At 43.7% G+C, this 15,535-nt stretch overlaps 1 protein-coding gene across 2 annotated transcripts in view; it reads right to left on the bottom strand.

Moving 5' to 3' along the window:
• LOC116376532 (C-type lectin domain family 4 member E-like) overlaps nt 1-15,535 on the bottom strand; it is a 30,053-nt gene that overhangs the window by 6,887 nt on the left and 7,631 nt on the right. The window contains exons 2-4 of one of the 2 annotated variants that reach the window (XM_031837630.1): nt 11,176-11,299; nt 10,420-10,521; nt 10,217-10,291 (exon numbers count right to left, since the gene is read on the bottom strand). In XM_031837630.1, the coding sequence (XP_031693490.1) occupies nt 10,217-10,291; nt 10,420-10,521; nt 11,176-11,278 (280 nt within the window). In that variant the 5' untranslated portion in view covers nt 11,279-11,299. The remainder of the gene's footprint in view (nt 1-10,216; nt 10,292-10,419; nt 10,522-11,175; nt 11,300-15,535) is intronic. The other variant, XM_031837631.1, reaches the window with a different exon arrangement.

Raw genomic sequence — 15,535 nt, 5'->3', positions numbered from 1 at the left:
CTTATCCGCCTTGTCCAGAGTCTCAACTTGGTCTCGTGTCTCACGTATCATTCATCAACACTATGTATTGTTAATATATAGTATTATATCTGAAATATATTTGACATTTTATGTATCTAACATATTTTATATTTAATAAACTATTTTGTGTGTATTATTTTCTTTCAGACTCCTCCCCGGCGAAAAACGGCACAGAAGGACACATACATCTAGAGCTGGGGGATTCCGGCACACCGAACATTCCCAATGAAACAACCAAAGCGGGGGATATCCCTGTTTTTAATGACATTTCAGAGGTTGACGACCGGTTATTCTGTGATGCGGCCAACCTTCTTGACCCCGACAATTCTATGGCGTCAACATCCGGATCTGAAATAGAACAAGCAAGGTTTTTCAGTCTTTTCCAGGGCTTTGAAATCGAGGAAGGTTTTGTTACACAATGACTGGGGGTTTTACTTGAGAGACAGTACCGAGACGATCTGTTATTCTGGCATAGAACAATTCCACGCATGTTAAACAGCAAACCGATTAAAAAATGCAAATACAGGCGCTAAAATCATATATGTAACGCGGATCATTCCAGAAATACCCCAAAACGCACATCCTTAATTATCCAAATGGCAGAACCACAGGAACAAGTTGAGACAGTTGAAAGCCTCTTAGCACAGATACCGCCACTCCTAGAAATTATTAATCGTATGAACGAGGCGGGGGTAACAGACATAATACCGATAGATGAAAGCATATTATCACAGATTCCAGCCGAACTCCTCGAAATGATTAATCGTATGAATGAGTCAGGGACGCCCGATGAGAACCTGTTATCACAGATTCCCGAAGCCCTCATAACCCTAATTAATCGGATGAACGAGAGCCGGACATTTTCGGCACCCCCTACACCAACAGTGACATCCCAACCGTTAACGCCCATGTCCGTAGAGTCTGAAACGCCACATGATGTTTTTGGGGAAGTGGAAAATTGTCTAATAAATCAGGAGTGAGATGGTATTGATAGAAGTGTCCGGGTTGTGTACCGAAATAAATTCAACAATACAGAGATTCGACAGTTTTTCAATTTCCTATGGGTGAATCAGAACCTTGACTATGCTGTGTTTTACGTAATGATATTGGACACTCTGAACGATCTGTTGGACAGGGCAAGAGATTATGGCGAACCATGTGATGTCTTACAGTTGGAAATTTGTGGAGATAGCCTGCATTACACAGTATCTCTTATTTTACCCAATGGCGAAGCAGATCTTGAACAATTTATCGCTGTGAAGGACCTCGGCGTTACTCTGGACCCTGATCTCTCTTTTGAAGAACATATCAAGACCATTTCGAGGACAGCTTTTTTCCATCTACGTAACATTGCAAAAATCAGAAACTTTCTGTCCAAAAATGATGCAGAAAAATTAATCCATGCTTTTGTCACTTCTAGGTTAGACTACTGCAATGCTCTATTTTCCGGCTACCCGGATAAAGCACTAAATAAACTTCAGTTAGTGCTAAATACGGCTGCTAGAATCCTGACTAGAACCAAAACATTTGATCATATTACTCCAGTGCTAGTCTCTCTACACTGGCTTCCTGTCAAAGCAAGGGCTGATTTCAAGGTTTTACTGCTAACCTACAAAGCATTACATGGGCTTGCTCCTACCTATCTCTCTGATTTGGTCCTGCCGTACATACCTACACGTACGCTACGGTCACAAGACACAGGCCTCCTAATTGTCCCTAGAATTTCTAAGCAAACAGCTGGAGGCAGGGCTTTCTCCTATAGAGCTCCATTTTTATGGAACGGTCTGCCTACCCATGTCAGAGACGCAAACTCGGTCTCAACCTTTAAGTCTTTACTGAAGACTCATCTCTTCAGTGGGTCATATGATTGAGTGTAGTCTGGAGCAACGAACCGCCCTTGCTGTCTCTGCCTGGCCGGTTCCCCTCTTTCCACTGGGATTCTCTGCCTCTAACCCTATTACAGGGGCTGAGTCACTGGCTTGCTGGGGCTCTCTCATGCCGTCCCTGGAGGGGGTGCGTCACCTGAGTGGGTTGATTCACTGTTGTGGTCATCCTGTCTGGGTTGGCGCCCCCCCCCCCCCTTGGGTTGTGCCGTGGCGGAGATCTTTGTGGGCTATACTCAGCCTTGTCTCAGGATGGTAAGTTGGTGGTTGAAGATATCCCTCTAGTGGTGTGGGGGCTGTGCTTTGGCAAAGTGGGTGGGGTTATATCCTTCCTGTTTGGCCCTGTCCGGGGGTGTCCTCGGATGGGGCCACAGTGTCTCCTGACCCCTCCTGTCTCAGCCTCCAGTATTTATGCTGCAGTAGTTTATGTGTCGGGGGGCTGGGGTCAGTTTGTTATATCTGGAGTACTTCTCCTGTCCTATTCGGTGTCCTGTGTGAATCTAAGTGTGCGTTCTCTAATTCTCTCCTTCTCTCTTTCTTTCTCTCTCTCGGAGGACCTGAGCCCTAGGACCATGCCCCAGGACTACCTGACATGATGACTCCTTGCTGTCCCCAGTCCACCTGGCCATGCTGCTGCTCCAGTTTCAACTTCCACCTGACTGTGCTGCTGCTCCAGTTTCAACTGTTCTGCCTTATTATTATTCGACCATGCTGGTCATTTATGAACATTTGAACATCTTGGCCATGTTCTGTTATAATCTCCACCCGGCACAGCCAGAAGAGGACTGGCCACCCCACATAGCCTGGTTCCTCTCTAGGTTTCTTCCTAGGTATTGGCCTTTCTAGGGAGTTTTTCCTAGCCACCGTGCTTCTACACCTGCATTGCTTGCTGTTTGGGGTTTTAGGCTGGGTTTCTGTACAGCACTTTGAGATATCAGCTGATGTACGAAGGGCTATATAAATAAATTTGATTTGATATCGCACTGCTAGAACGCCTTGTTCAGTCAAATTTAGCCGTCATAGCAGATCGGACCCTCGAGCTTGTAGTGCAAATAATACGGCAACCCCAGGGTGGTGGGGGTCAGAGAAGGAAGCTTATACTACCCAGATCTTACTATGTAGATGGATACAACCAGATTGACAGGGTTGAGACCGTGTATGAGTACAACGGTTGTTTCTTCCACGGTTGTAAATCTTGCTTTGTGCCCCAGGCCCTATGTGTCCTAACCCAAAATACCTTTGGGGAAATGTACCAAGAGTTTCAAGACTAATTGGATTCTTTACAGGCTACTTACGGGCTAAAAGTGGAAGTTTTGTGAGAGCATGAATGGACCGCCCTCAAAAAGTCTGATCCTCATGTTCAAGCCTTCCTTTCCAGCTATGACACACCAGAACCCCTGGAACCACGACAGGCCTTGTATGGATGCCACACCAATGCCTTGACCTTGCGGTATGTAGCGCAACCCGACGAGACAATAGGATATGTAGATTTTACATCCCTTTATCCTCATGTAATGAGTTCCTCATGCTATCCTATGGGGCATCCGGAAATGATTAATCGCGATTTTGACTTACCTCAAACTATTTTGGTCTGATCAAAGCAACTGTCTACCCTCCTAGGGGTTTGTTTATACCAGTGTTGCCTTACATGGGCCCTCAAGGAAAACTTTTCTTTCCCCTTTGTCGCACCTGCAGTGAAAACAAACAGCAAACCCCATGTGATCACTCTGACAGAGCCCTGACAGGGGTTTGGGTCACAGTTGAATTCTCTAAGGCTTTAGAGATGGGGTATCGTGTGGCCAAAATCTTTGAAGTGTGGACCTTTTCCAGGGAATCAGACACTCTTTTTAAAGAGTACATCAAGACCTTCTTGAGATGCAAGCAAATGGCTTCAGGCTATCCTGCATCGGTCACAGATCAAGAGAGCAAAGACAGATACATTCAAGACTATCACGACAGAGAAGGCATACTTCTTAAACCTGACAGAATAGAGGTCAACAAAACAAAACGAAATGTGTCAATTGTACTTGAACTCACTTTGGGGGAAATTATCGCAGAGATGTAATATGCTAACAACGTCGATTATTAAAGTCCCCGAATAATTTTTTGAATTAGTTTTTTCGGATCAATACGAAATGTCACATTTTTCATTCTTGAGTCAAGACATTGCAGTTCAAGTCAGTTCATTGCACCAATGGCGACGTAACAAGAAGTGGGTTCTACCCCCGGGTAATGTAAATGTGTTTCTTGCAGCATTTACCACGGCCTATGGCCGACTTGAACTGTACACGCTCATGCAGCAGCTTCCATGACACAGACTCTGTGGTCTATGTAAGCAAACAGGGGGATTGGAGCCCCCCACTCAGCAACTATCTGGGTGGCTTAACGAGTGAACTTGAAGAGGGTGACCATATCACAGAATGATCCTCCTGTGGTCCCAAAAGCTATGCTTTTAGGACTAAAAAGAATCATGTGGTGTTGAAAGCCAAAGGCGTGACTAAAAACTATGAAAATGCCCCGTGTGTAAACTTGGTCGCTTGGTCGAGGGGTTCATAAATGACAGGAATAGTGACTTGGAGATTTTGATCTCCTACAAAAAGATTGTTAGGGATAAAAAGGGCTTCCATCTAAGGAATGCCCCACTTACTAAAAGATTCAGGGTGTCTATGACAAATAAGGGGAGAGAGAGACCGGCCATTTAACTATTTCCCTACCGGACCCTTTAAAAGATGACGAGCCTAGCGAGAGCCAAGCCCCTGTAATGCCTGTACCTGCGAACTTACCGTCTGAAGATCAAATGCCTTTTGAAGATAAAGTTATGAATGACATGTTAACCCATGTTCCGGCACGCAACAGGAAAAATGCTAGATACATTATGAACAAGATAAAAGACTCAAATGGGGCTGCTACTTGGAATGACAAAGGAGAGTTTATCCTTCAGGGCTCTGTTGTCAGGGGTTCACATATGCTTGACTTGCTTAAAAGTACCGCATCGGCCCACAAGGTTGCTGATGACAGAAGACCTCCAGGGTGGCTTCAGTTTCTTAATGCCCTGGCCATCCTCAACATTCCCCTCTCGGGTGTACCCAACTTTAAGCTTAAAACAAAAACCTTCAACGAGATACAGCACCCCTAAAGGTGCCCAAACGCCTCCCTATGAAATTAATGATGATAACTCATTTACCCCCCTGAACACCTCCGGACCTTTCCCTAATCCCGATCTCTCTGGGTGGTTAGACTTTTGAATGACTTTTGAATGACTATGATTAAATTCAAAAAATATATATTTAACATTTGTGGCATTCTTGAAACATTTGACGTGAGCATACGCCTTGATTACACGGTCTTAAAGGAAACACATTTGTACAATTTTGATATTTTCTAACAAAACAAGCTACAACGTTATCATTACTTCTTAAATCATCCTTATAAAGAGACATAACATCTTCAAAAGAAACTCCCCGGGCTCTTTGGCATAGGTAGAATACACAGTGGTGACCGCATGTAGTGGAAAGGTTATCTTGTACTTGTTTGATGCTGTAGTATATCTTTGAGCCGTTTTTGGTCAAAAATTCTTTGTGAAAAACCGGGGGAAAGCCGTAGGAATCCAAAAAAGTTGAGATTTCTCTTCCTCCTTCCTCTTCTAATGTCACAGCTAGCCAATGTTCACCCGGCATGTGTTTAGGATGGGTATTGACAATAAACATGGCAGGCCCCTCCGGCCATTTCTCAATAGGTAATTCATCACAAGCCAACACTCCACAAAATTGTTTTCCAATCAGTCGGCTCATGAGCCCTTTCAACTCTTGGGTATTCATGTCTTTGCTCAACGATCCTTAATAATAATCTACTAAGACCTGTCTTTGGGTATTCACTTCCAAGATTGAATCAGAGCATGCATAAACAATCATGCTAACGGTACAGGCTAAAGGTGTACGGAAATGCATTTCCAGCCTGAGGTTACCTTGGGACACCACCGAAAGATTTCCTGAGGTGTCATCATCAGGTGATAAATTGAAAGCATACAATGTGTAACCCTCTGCAAAATCATTTCTGTCAATAGGTAAAGAGAGTTCTTTTAGATGCCTCCCGGTAGCCAGGAATAGATTGTAAAATTCTCGCACAGATATGTTGTTATTAAATTGCGGTTGGAAATCCTTAGCGTCCATCCTGACAGAGAGCTACATACTCTGCATTGAAGTGTTGAAAATTAAATGGGTTTTTATTTAAGGTGCCCGTATTAGATGCGTGATTCCCAAACCTATAACCATGTATCGTGGTAAAGGGCCTAGAAATAGGTTTTCTTGACTGCAGATTCTACTGCCCACAGGTATGCTAAAGGTTTTCATGGTAATTCTTTGGAGAGGTTAAAGGGCGTTTCCTTTAATCAAAGCCTGTGAGTGACCCAGACGAACTGCCAGAGATACAGACACTTTTTTAATAAAAAGCGTGGCCCCCAACACTTTTAAACTAAAGTCCCCGTCCTGTGCAGACATTAGGCAAAACTCATCCTTGGCCCTGGTTAATTTTAGTCTTAAATCAACCGCATTTAAGAGTAAACTTTCTTGAAAGAAAATGTCAGAGTGTATAGGGCCTAGCAGATGAAACTCTCGAGATTCAGCACAGTAGCGAGCCCGTGACTCCAGTCCTTTGTTTGCACCGGTGGATGGGTCTGTCAATTCCATAGAGACTCCTGCAGTATCCTGTTAACCTCCGTTCTTTAGGCGCAAGCCTGCGCCTTATACCCAGAGGTCTCTTTTTTGGTCTTCGAGACAACATCATCAGCCCCAAGCCTTCTTGACGCTCGACATCTGGTGACGCCCTTCTGGTCATAGCATTGGCTACAACCTCACTTACTATATTTTTTGCTGCTGATTTTAAATGCGGTTTGGCTATGCTGAGACCTCCCTTCATGAACGGTAAAACCAACCTAAAGAGGTTACGAAATATACCTCCTATCCCCGAACCGTACATGGTTGGGGATCCATAATAGCCGGGTAACCCATTACCCACTTGATCAACATAGTATGAGACATAACGGTTAGGGTCGAGATGTCGGTGATCCATAACCCTTTTAAATGTATTTGTATTATGTATATAAAATATATAATACTAATATTATATATGTAGAGAGGTTTTGGTGGGTCTAAAGTAGATTTTTACAATCGTTTTACCATAAGTAAATTCGATGTTTTCGTTCTGATCCGTTTTAAGCTCAACAAGAATGTTTTCAATATATTTCTTGCTTACAGGTACGTAGTGTGGCTTGTCGTAGGTGACAGTGACTATGTCCCCATCTTTTCCGTCTATATGAACTGTTCTCAGGAGTGGCACACAGCTGTCTCTGACCCTTTGATAGGATATGATGTCGATATACACAAATATGTTGTAAAATCCTGCATGTATATCCGCAGGGAATTGGATAATTTATCTTTCACATACGTCCATTTATTGGGACCCATCCCCGACATGTAGGCTAAAATCCTGCCGGTCTTTATCCCCCCGGCAGCATCTCCTGAGATTTGTACACGTTTATGTATAAGGTTGTAGATCAGGAATATTTCCATATTGTTCAGTGTTAGGAATTCATTCAGCTCGGAGACGATCCTGTCGACGGTTCTATAGAATCCCTTTTTAACCTTAATAAGTTTCGCAGGTTCCGATAACTTTTTGCAATAAAAATCACGGTCCTTATCTTTGATATTATACCAGCTATGGTGGTATGTAATCTCGCTGAGACCTACTTCCCAGGCTTCTGATAACTCTATAGGCTTCTGATAGCTCTATAGGATAACTCTATCGATGCTGTCTGTGTGGGTGGACCAATTCAGTTTGTCTGTGATGTGTACGCCGAGGAACTTAAAACTTACTACCCTCTCCACTACTGTTCCATCAATGTGGATAGGGGGGTGTTCCCTCTGCTGTTTCCTGAAGTCCACAATCATCTCCTTAGTTTTGTTGACGTTGAGTGTGAGGTTACTTCCCTGACACCACACTCCGAGGGCCCTCACCTCCTCCCTGTAGGCCGTCTCGTCGTTGTTGGTAATCAAGCCTACCACTGTTGTGTCGTCCGCAAACTTGATGATTGAGTTGGAGGCGTGCGTGGCCACGCAGTCGTGGGTGAACAGGGAGTACAGGAGAGAGCTCGGAACGCACCCTTGTGGGGCCCCAGTGTTGAGGATAAGCGGGGTGGAAATGTTGTTGCCTACCCTCACCACCTGGGGGCGGCCCATCAGGAATTCCAGTACCCAGTTGCACAGGGCGGGGTCGAGACCCAGGGAGCTTGGAGGGCACTATGGTGTTAAATGCCGAGCTGTAGTCGATGAACAGCATTCTCACATAGGTATTCCTCTTGTCCAGATGGGTTAGGGCAGTGTGCAGTGTGGTTGAGATTGCATCGTCTGTGGACCTATTTGGGCGGTAAGCAAATTGGAGTGTGTCTAGGGTGTCAGGTAGGGTGGAGGTGATATGGTCCTTGACTAGTCTCTCAAAGCACTTCATGATGACGGAAGTGAGTGCTACGGGGCGGTAGTCATTTAGCTCAGTTACCTTAGCTTTCTTGGGAACAGGAACAATGGTGGCCCTCTTGAAGCATGTGGGAACAACAGACTGGGATAGGGATTGATTGAATGTCCGTAAACACACCAGCCAGCTGGTCTGCGCATGCTCTGAGGGCGCGGCTGGGGATGCCGTCTGGGCCTGCAGCCCTGCGAGGGTTGACACGTTTAAATGTTTTCCTCACGTCGGCTGCAGTGAAGGAGAGTCCGCATGTTTTAGTTGCGGGCCGTGTCAGTGGCACTGTATTGTCCTCAAAGCGGGCAAAAAAGTTATTTAGTCTGCCTGGGAGCAAGACATCCTGGTCCGTGACTGGGCTGGTTTTCTTTTTGTAATCCGTGATTGACTGTAGACCCTGCCACATACCTCTTGTGTCTGAGCCATTGAATTGAGATTCTACTTTGTCTCTATACAGACGCTTAGCTTGTTTGATTGCCTTGCGGAGGGAATAGTTACACTGTTTGTATTCGGTCATGTTTCCGGTCACCTTGCCCTGATTAAAAGCAGTGGTTCGGGCTTTCAGTTTCACGCGAATGCTGTCCTTCAATCCACGGTTTCTGGTTTGGGAATGTTTTAATTGTTGCGATGGGAACGAAATCTTCAACGCACATTCGAATGAACTCGCTCACCGAATCAGCGTATTCGTCAATGTTGTTGTCTGACGCAATACGAAGCATATCCCAGTCCACGTGATGGAAGCAGTCTTGGAGTGTGGAATCCGATTGGTCGGACCAGCGTTGAACAGACCTCAGCGCGGGAGCTTCTTGTTTTAGTTTCTGTCTGTAGGCAGGGATCAACAAAATGGAGTCGTGGTCAGCTTTTCCGAAAGGAGGGCGGGGCAGGGCCTTATATGCGTCGCGGAAGTTAGAATAGCAGTGATCCAAGGTTTTTCCAGCCCTGGTTGCGCAATCGATATGCTGATAAAATTTAGGGAGTCTTGTTTTCAGATTAGCCTTGTTAAAATCCCCAGCTACAATGAATGCAGCCTCCGGATAAATGGATTCCAGTTTGCAAAGAGTCAAATAAAGTTTGTTCAGAGCCATCAATGTGTCTGCTTGGGGGGGAATATATACGGCTGTGATTATAATCGAAGAGAATTCCCTTGGTAGATAATGCGGTCGACATTTGATTGTGAGGAATTCTAAATCAGGTGAACAAAAGGACTTGAGTACCTGTATGTTGTTATGATCACACCACGTCACGTTAACCATGAAGCATATGCCCCCGCCCCTCTTCTTACCAGAAAGATGTTTGTTTCTGTCTGCGTGATGCGTGGAGAAACCAGCTGGCTGCACCGATTCCGATAGCGTCTCTCCAGTGAGCCATGTTTCCGTGAAGCAAAGAACGTTACAGTCTCTGATGTCCCTCTGGAATGCTACCCCTGCTCGGATTTCATCAACCTTGTTGTCAAGAGACTGGACATTGGCGAGAAGAATGCGAGGGAGTGGTGCCCGATGTGCCCGTCTCCGGAGTCTGACCAGAAGACCGCTCCGTTTCCCCCTTTTACAAAGTCGTTTTTTTGGGTCGCCGGCTGGGATCCATTCCGTTGTCCTGGGTGAAAGGCAGAACACAGGATCCGCTTCGCGAAAGTCATATTCTTGGTCGTACTGATGATATATAATAAGAATCTATTTGATTCAAGTTTCTCATTAGAAACAGTTACTGAGGTCAGCACCTCAATGTCCTCATGTTGCTACGGCCCTGTGCATATTGAACATGTACAATTAATATTATGATCATGTATTAGGTAAACTCACCCGGATTAGAGAACTTTTCCATAAAATCATCTTTCTCCCTCTGTTGCTGGTCTCTCTCTTCAGTCAGACAGTCTGCTAAAAGAGGACAGAATATATTGGATGTGGTTTGCCTAACTTAGTTAAACAGAACAAAATTCATCTGAATTTTGGATCTTGTTGTCAAAGTCTGATATAACATGATGATTTAACAATAATCCACTCACATTCTAGTCGATGGGAGATGTTGAGAGCGACTTGTATAACACACAGCATCCCAAAGCTTACAGCAACCATCCCGTAGAGTCTTCTCCCTGAACCGTCAGGTCCTGGGGAGATACACACTGGTGTGAAAACACACAGACACACAGCAGAGTGCAGTTTCAACATGATCAGCTACAAGAGGATCGTTTCTCACAGCTGTCTTGTGGTATTTTATGTATTTTATTAGGATCCCCTTTAGCTGTTGCGATAGCAGCAGATACTCTTCCCTGGGGTCCTCAGGAATTGACTGTATCAGAATGACATGTCGGAACCTCTGAATACACTGAAAACATAAATGCCTTTGCATATTTAAATGTGGGGTAAAATAATTACTTTTCCACTGGGACTTTTCTGTTTTTGCGTCATGTGTTTGTACATCTTGGTCGTTGTGTGTGTGTGTGTGTGTATGTGCGTGTCCGTGAGTCAGTGGTGTACAGCAGGTCTGAGCAAGGCCCCCCACACCCAACCTGAGAGGGGTGTCTTTTTTTTGCCATGGGGAAGAGAGAAAATGTTGCTGTTCTAGAGCACATTTCCTGCTCTTCTACACATTTTGCCATGAGGCTGAGAGAATTGTAACAGTTTTAAAGCTAATTTCCTGTAATAAAAAAACTATATTCAAGGCTTATGACATGTTCATTTACTCTCTGTGGGGTGAGAGGGGCCCCAAAGCTTCTGTGTGTGTGTGTGTGTGTGTGTGATAGAGTTTTCTGTGTTTTTACCTGAGGGATGTGTCTCAGTTGTCACTCTCCTCATTGCTCCATTCTGGTTTTCTTCAATAACCTTGTCAATTTCAACAACCTCTTTGTTGACGTAGTCATCCATCTTAACTAACTGTTTGATAACCTACAACTGACTTGTAATGGTAATATCTATTCCAACTGTACTGACAAGTAGTTGGTTAGTAGCTCTGATGTGTGACTTCACCTGGTACCTCTCTGAGCTCTGTCTCTGGTCCACTGCAGTTGATATAATGTTGAGTATCCAACCACCTTCAAGCAGGAACATAGACCTGGATCATCTAACAGAGTGATAGAACATAAGAGCTGCAGGACAACACATAGTGACAAGTGCAACCTTTCAGCCAATCACTTTGTGAGAAATGTTGGTTGTTTCCGCAGCCTTCAAACGGAGGGCACATTATGGCTCAAACTCTTTATCGCACTGATGACGATTTAGGGGCATTTATTTTGTAACAACGCTGTTGTTTCTGTGGAAAATGTCTTCATCAGAGGATTTAAAGGGAACTTCACTTGTGTGTTGTGTGTGCGTGTGGCCTGCGTGTGTCTGCATGCGTCTTGTACAGTATGTGTGTGTGTCTGTATGCATCTTGTACAGTATATGTGTGTGTCCTGTCTGTACAGTTCTGCCCTCTGATGTGTCAACCTGGAGGAGACACTGTTTTAACTATCTAATCACATTCAATCAGAAAGCTGGTAGACCTTGTTAAATGACATTGTACCTTTATTTATTCATCTGTGCCTTTGTGATTATTATTATTAAAGAGATAAAGGTATGCTAATAATTGGACATGAAAAGATCTACAAACGTTTTACTAAACATAGGTCTATGCTGGAAACGTACATGTTTCTAATAAAAACAATTCTGACGTGTATTTTACAGAGTACAGTATGCTTTCCTCTGAATCTTAACATCACAATGTTTTTTGTTTTCTCTCTCTCTCCGTCATTCACTTGACATGTCTTCTTCCTCTACAGCTAACAGGGTGAAAAAATAGATGTGGTTTTCAGACACAAGGTTCACGTTTATTTTTCACATATTTTATTTCCACTTAACAATAGCATAATGGAGATTTCAGTAGGGAACATTTTGCTCCCATCCATCACCAGCTCTTACATGAACTCTTTCAAAAACATGGCAGTTGTCATGTTCCAATTGTTGATCTCATGACCATGTATTAGGTAAACAGATTTGAGAACTTTCAATTAAGATCACTTCTTCATATATTTGGATGTATTTTATTTAACCTTTATTTAACTAGGAAAGTCAGCTAAGAACAAAATCAAATTTGCAATGACTGCCTACCAAAAGGCAAATGCCTCGTGCGGGGACGTGGGCCTCGTAATAAAATAACTACAATATAAATATAGGACAAAACACACATCACAACAAGAGAGACACAACACAACCTAAAGAGACACCTAAGACAATAACATAGCAAGGCAGCAACACATGACAACACAGCATGGTAGCAACACAACATAACAACACCATGGTTGCAACACGACGTGGTAGCAGCACAAAATATAGTACAGACATTATTGGGCACATCAACAGCACAAAGTTCAATAAGGTAGAGACAACGATACATCACACAAATCAGCAGCAACTGTCAGTAAGAGTGTCCATGGTTGAGTCTTTGAATGAAGAGATTAAGATAAAACTGTCCCATTTGAGTGTATTCTGCATCGAACTGAAAAGAGGAGCAATCCAGGGATGTGTGTGCTTTGGGGACCTTTAACAGAATGTGACTGGCAGAATGGATGTTGTGTAAGGAGGACGAGGGCTGCAGTAGATATCTCAGATAGGGGGAGTTAGGCCTAAGAGGGTTTTATAAATAAGCATCAACCTGTGGGTCTTGCGACGGGTATACAGGGATGACCAGTTTACAGAGTTGTATAGAGTGCAGTGATGTGTCCTATAAGGAGCATTGGTTGCAAATTTGATGGCTGAATGGTAAAGAACGTTTAGCCGCTCGAGAGCACCCTTACCTGCCGATCTATAAATTATGTCTCCGTAATCTAGCATGGGTAGGATGGTCATCTGAATCAGGGTGAGTTTGGCAGCTGGGGTGAAAGAGGAGCAATTTCGATAGAGTAAACCAAGTCTAGATTTAACTTTAGCCTGCTGCTTTGATATGTGCTGAGAGAAGGACAGTGCACCATCTAGTAATACTCCCAAGTACTTGTATGAGGTGACTACCTCAAGCCCGAAACCCTCAGAGGTAGTTATAACACCTGTGGGACGAGGGACATTCCTCTTACCAAACCACATGACCTTTGTTTTTGAGTTGTTCAGAAAAAGGTTTAGGGTAGAAAATGCCTGTTGGACACTAAGAAAGCTTTGTTCTACAAAATCCGGGTTAGGGGCCAGCTGGGTATAAGACTGCATATAAATTAATGAGAAAGCTTCCTACTGCCTGAACCATTGTTGTTGATGTAAATTGAGAAGAACGTGGGGCCTAGGATTGAGCCTTGGGTTACTCCTTGATGACAGGCTGTGGCTGAGACAGCAAATGTTCTAACTTTAAACACTGCACTCTTTGATAGGAGTAGTTAGCAAACCAGGCCAAAGACCCCTCAGAGACACCGATACTCCTTAGCCGGCCGACAAGAATGGAATGGTCTACCGAATCAAAAGCTTTGGCCAAGTCAATATAAATAGCTGCACAATATTGTTTAAAATCAAGGGGAATGGTGACATCATTGAGGACAGTTAGGATCAGTTTTATCTCCCCTTTAAATAAAGGATGTTCCGCGGCTGCCTTCCAAGCAATGGGAACCTCCCCAGAGAGGAGAGAGGTTAAAAAGCCTGGATAAAGGCTTGGTGATGATATCGGCAGCAACCTTAACTTCTTAAGGATGTAGCACAATACAGTTCCCTGGCAGGAACAGCACTCAGCGGAGTTCAGAGCGCCACCTATAGTTTTTGATAAAACTCAAACTGTCATTAAACTTTCATTAAAATACACATTCAAGGTAGTGAATTAAAGCTATACTCGTTGTGAATCTATCCACCAAGTCAGATTTGTAAAATGCTTTTCGGCGAAAGCATGAGAAGCTATTATCTGATAGCATGTAACACCCCAAAAGACCCGCAGGGACGTAAACAAAATAATTAGCATAGTCGTCGCTACACAAACCGCACAAATAAAATATAAAACATTCATTACCTTTGACCATCTTCTTTGTTGGCACTCCTAGAAGTCCCATAATCACTATTGGGTCTTTTTTTCGATTAAATCGGTCCATATATAGCCTAGATATCGATCTATGAATACTGTGTGAACAACGGAAAAAAATAGCGTTTTCTAACGTAACGTCATTTTTTTAAATTAAAAAAGTCGATGATAAACTTTCACAAAACACTTCGAAATACTTTTGTAATGCAACTTTAGGTATTAGTACACGTTAATAAGCGATAAAATTGATCACGAGTCGAAGTATATTCTTTAGCTGTCCGTCTGGAAATAATGTCCGGAGAAATCTCTACCAAAACATCCGGTCAGAGACCGGAGGAAATCGGCTCCCTAGTTTCGGTTTGACCAAGAAACAAAGCCGAAGCAAATGACAAGACTCTAGACATCGTGTGGAAGCTGTAGGTACTGCAACCTCGACCTCGTTTAATCCGGTTCACCTTGAACAATTCCTGGAAGTAGCGCATGGATATTTTTTCCCATTTTCAGTTATCAGATTTTCCTGCACTTTTCGATGTAACGCACGTTCTGTTATAGTCACAGCCGTGACTATTTAACCAGTTTTAGAAACGTCTGAGTGTTTTCTATCCACACATACTAATCATATGCATATACTATATTCCTGGCATGAGTAGCAGGGCGCTGAAATGTTGCGCGATTTTTAACAAAAAGCTGCGAAAATTCGCAACAGCCTTAACAGGTTTTAAAGAAGAAAGGGTCTAAACCATCTGACCCAGAGTTTTTGGGGGGTGAAGTTTAAAAAGTGCCCTTAGCACCTTGGACTTGGTGACTGCCTGCAGGGAGAAACTTTGTAGTGGGGTAGTGGAAAAATAGGGAGAAGCATCGTGGATAGTCGCATTAGAAGGGGTGGTAGATCAGCAAATGTTGGACGGACAAGGAGGTATGGCTGAGTCAAATAGGAATCCTGACTTAATGAAGTGGTGATTAAAGAGCTCAGCCATGTTCTTCTTGTCAGTAACATCCACATCATCAACATTAAGGGACATGGGCAGCTGTGAGGGAGGGTTTATTCTCTACTTTAACTGTTTCCCAGAACTTCTTGGGCTTAGACCCACAGAGAGAGAACTGCTCCTTAAAGTAACTAACTTTGGCCTTCCGGATAGCCTGAGTGCACTTATTTCTCA

Source organism: Oncorhynchus kisutch, linkage group LG12, assembly GCF_002021735.2.
Source record: "Oncorhynchus kisutch isolate 150728-3 linkage group LG12, Okis_V2, whole genome shotgun sequence".
Taxonomy (NCBI): domain Eukaryota; kingdom Metazoa; phylum Chordata; class Actinopteri; order Salmoniformes; family Salmonidae; genus Oncorhynchus; species Oncorhynchus kisutch.
The sequence above is the reverse complement of the archived record's forward strand: the minus strand, read 5'-3'. Positions and strand labels throughout refer to the sequence as shown.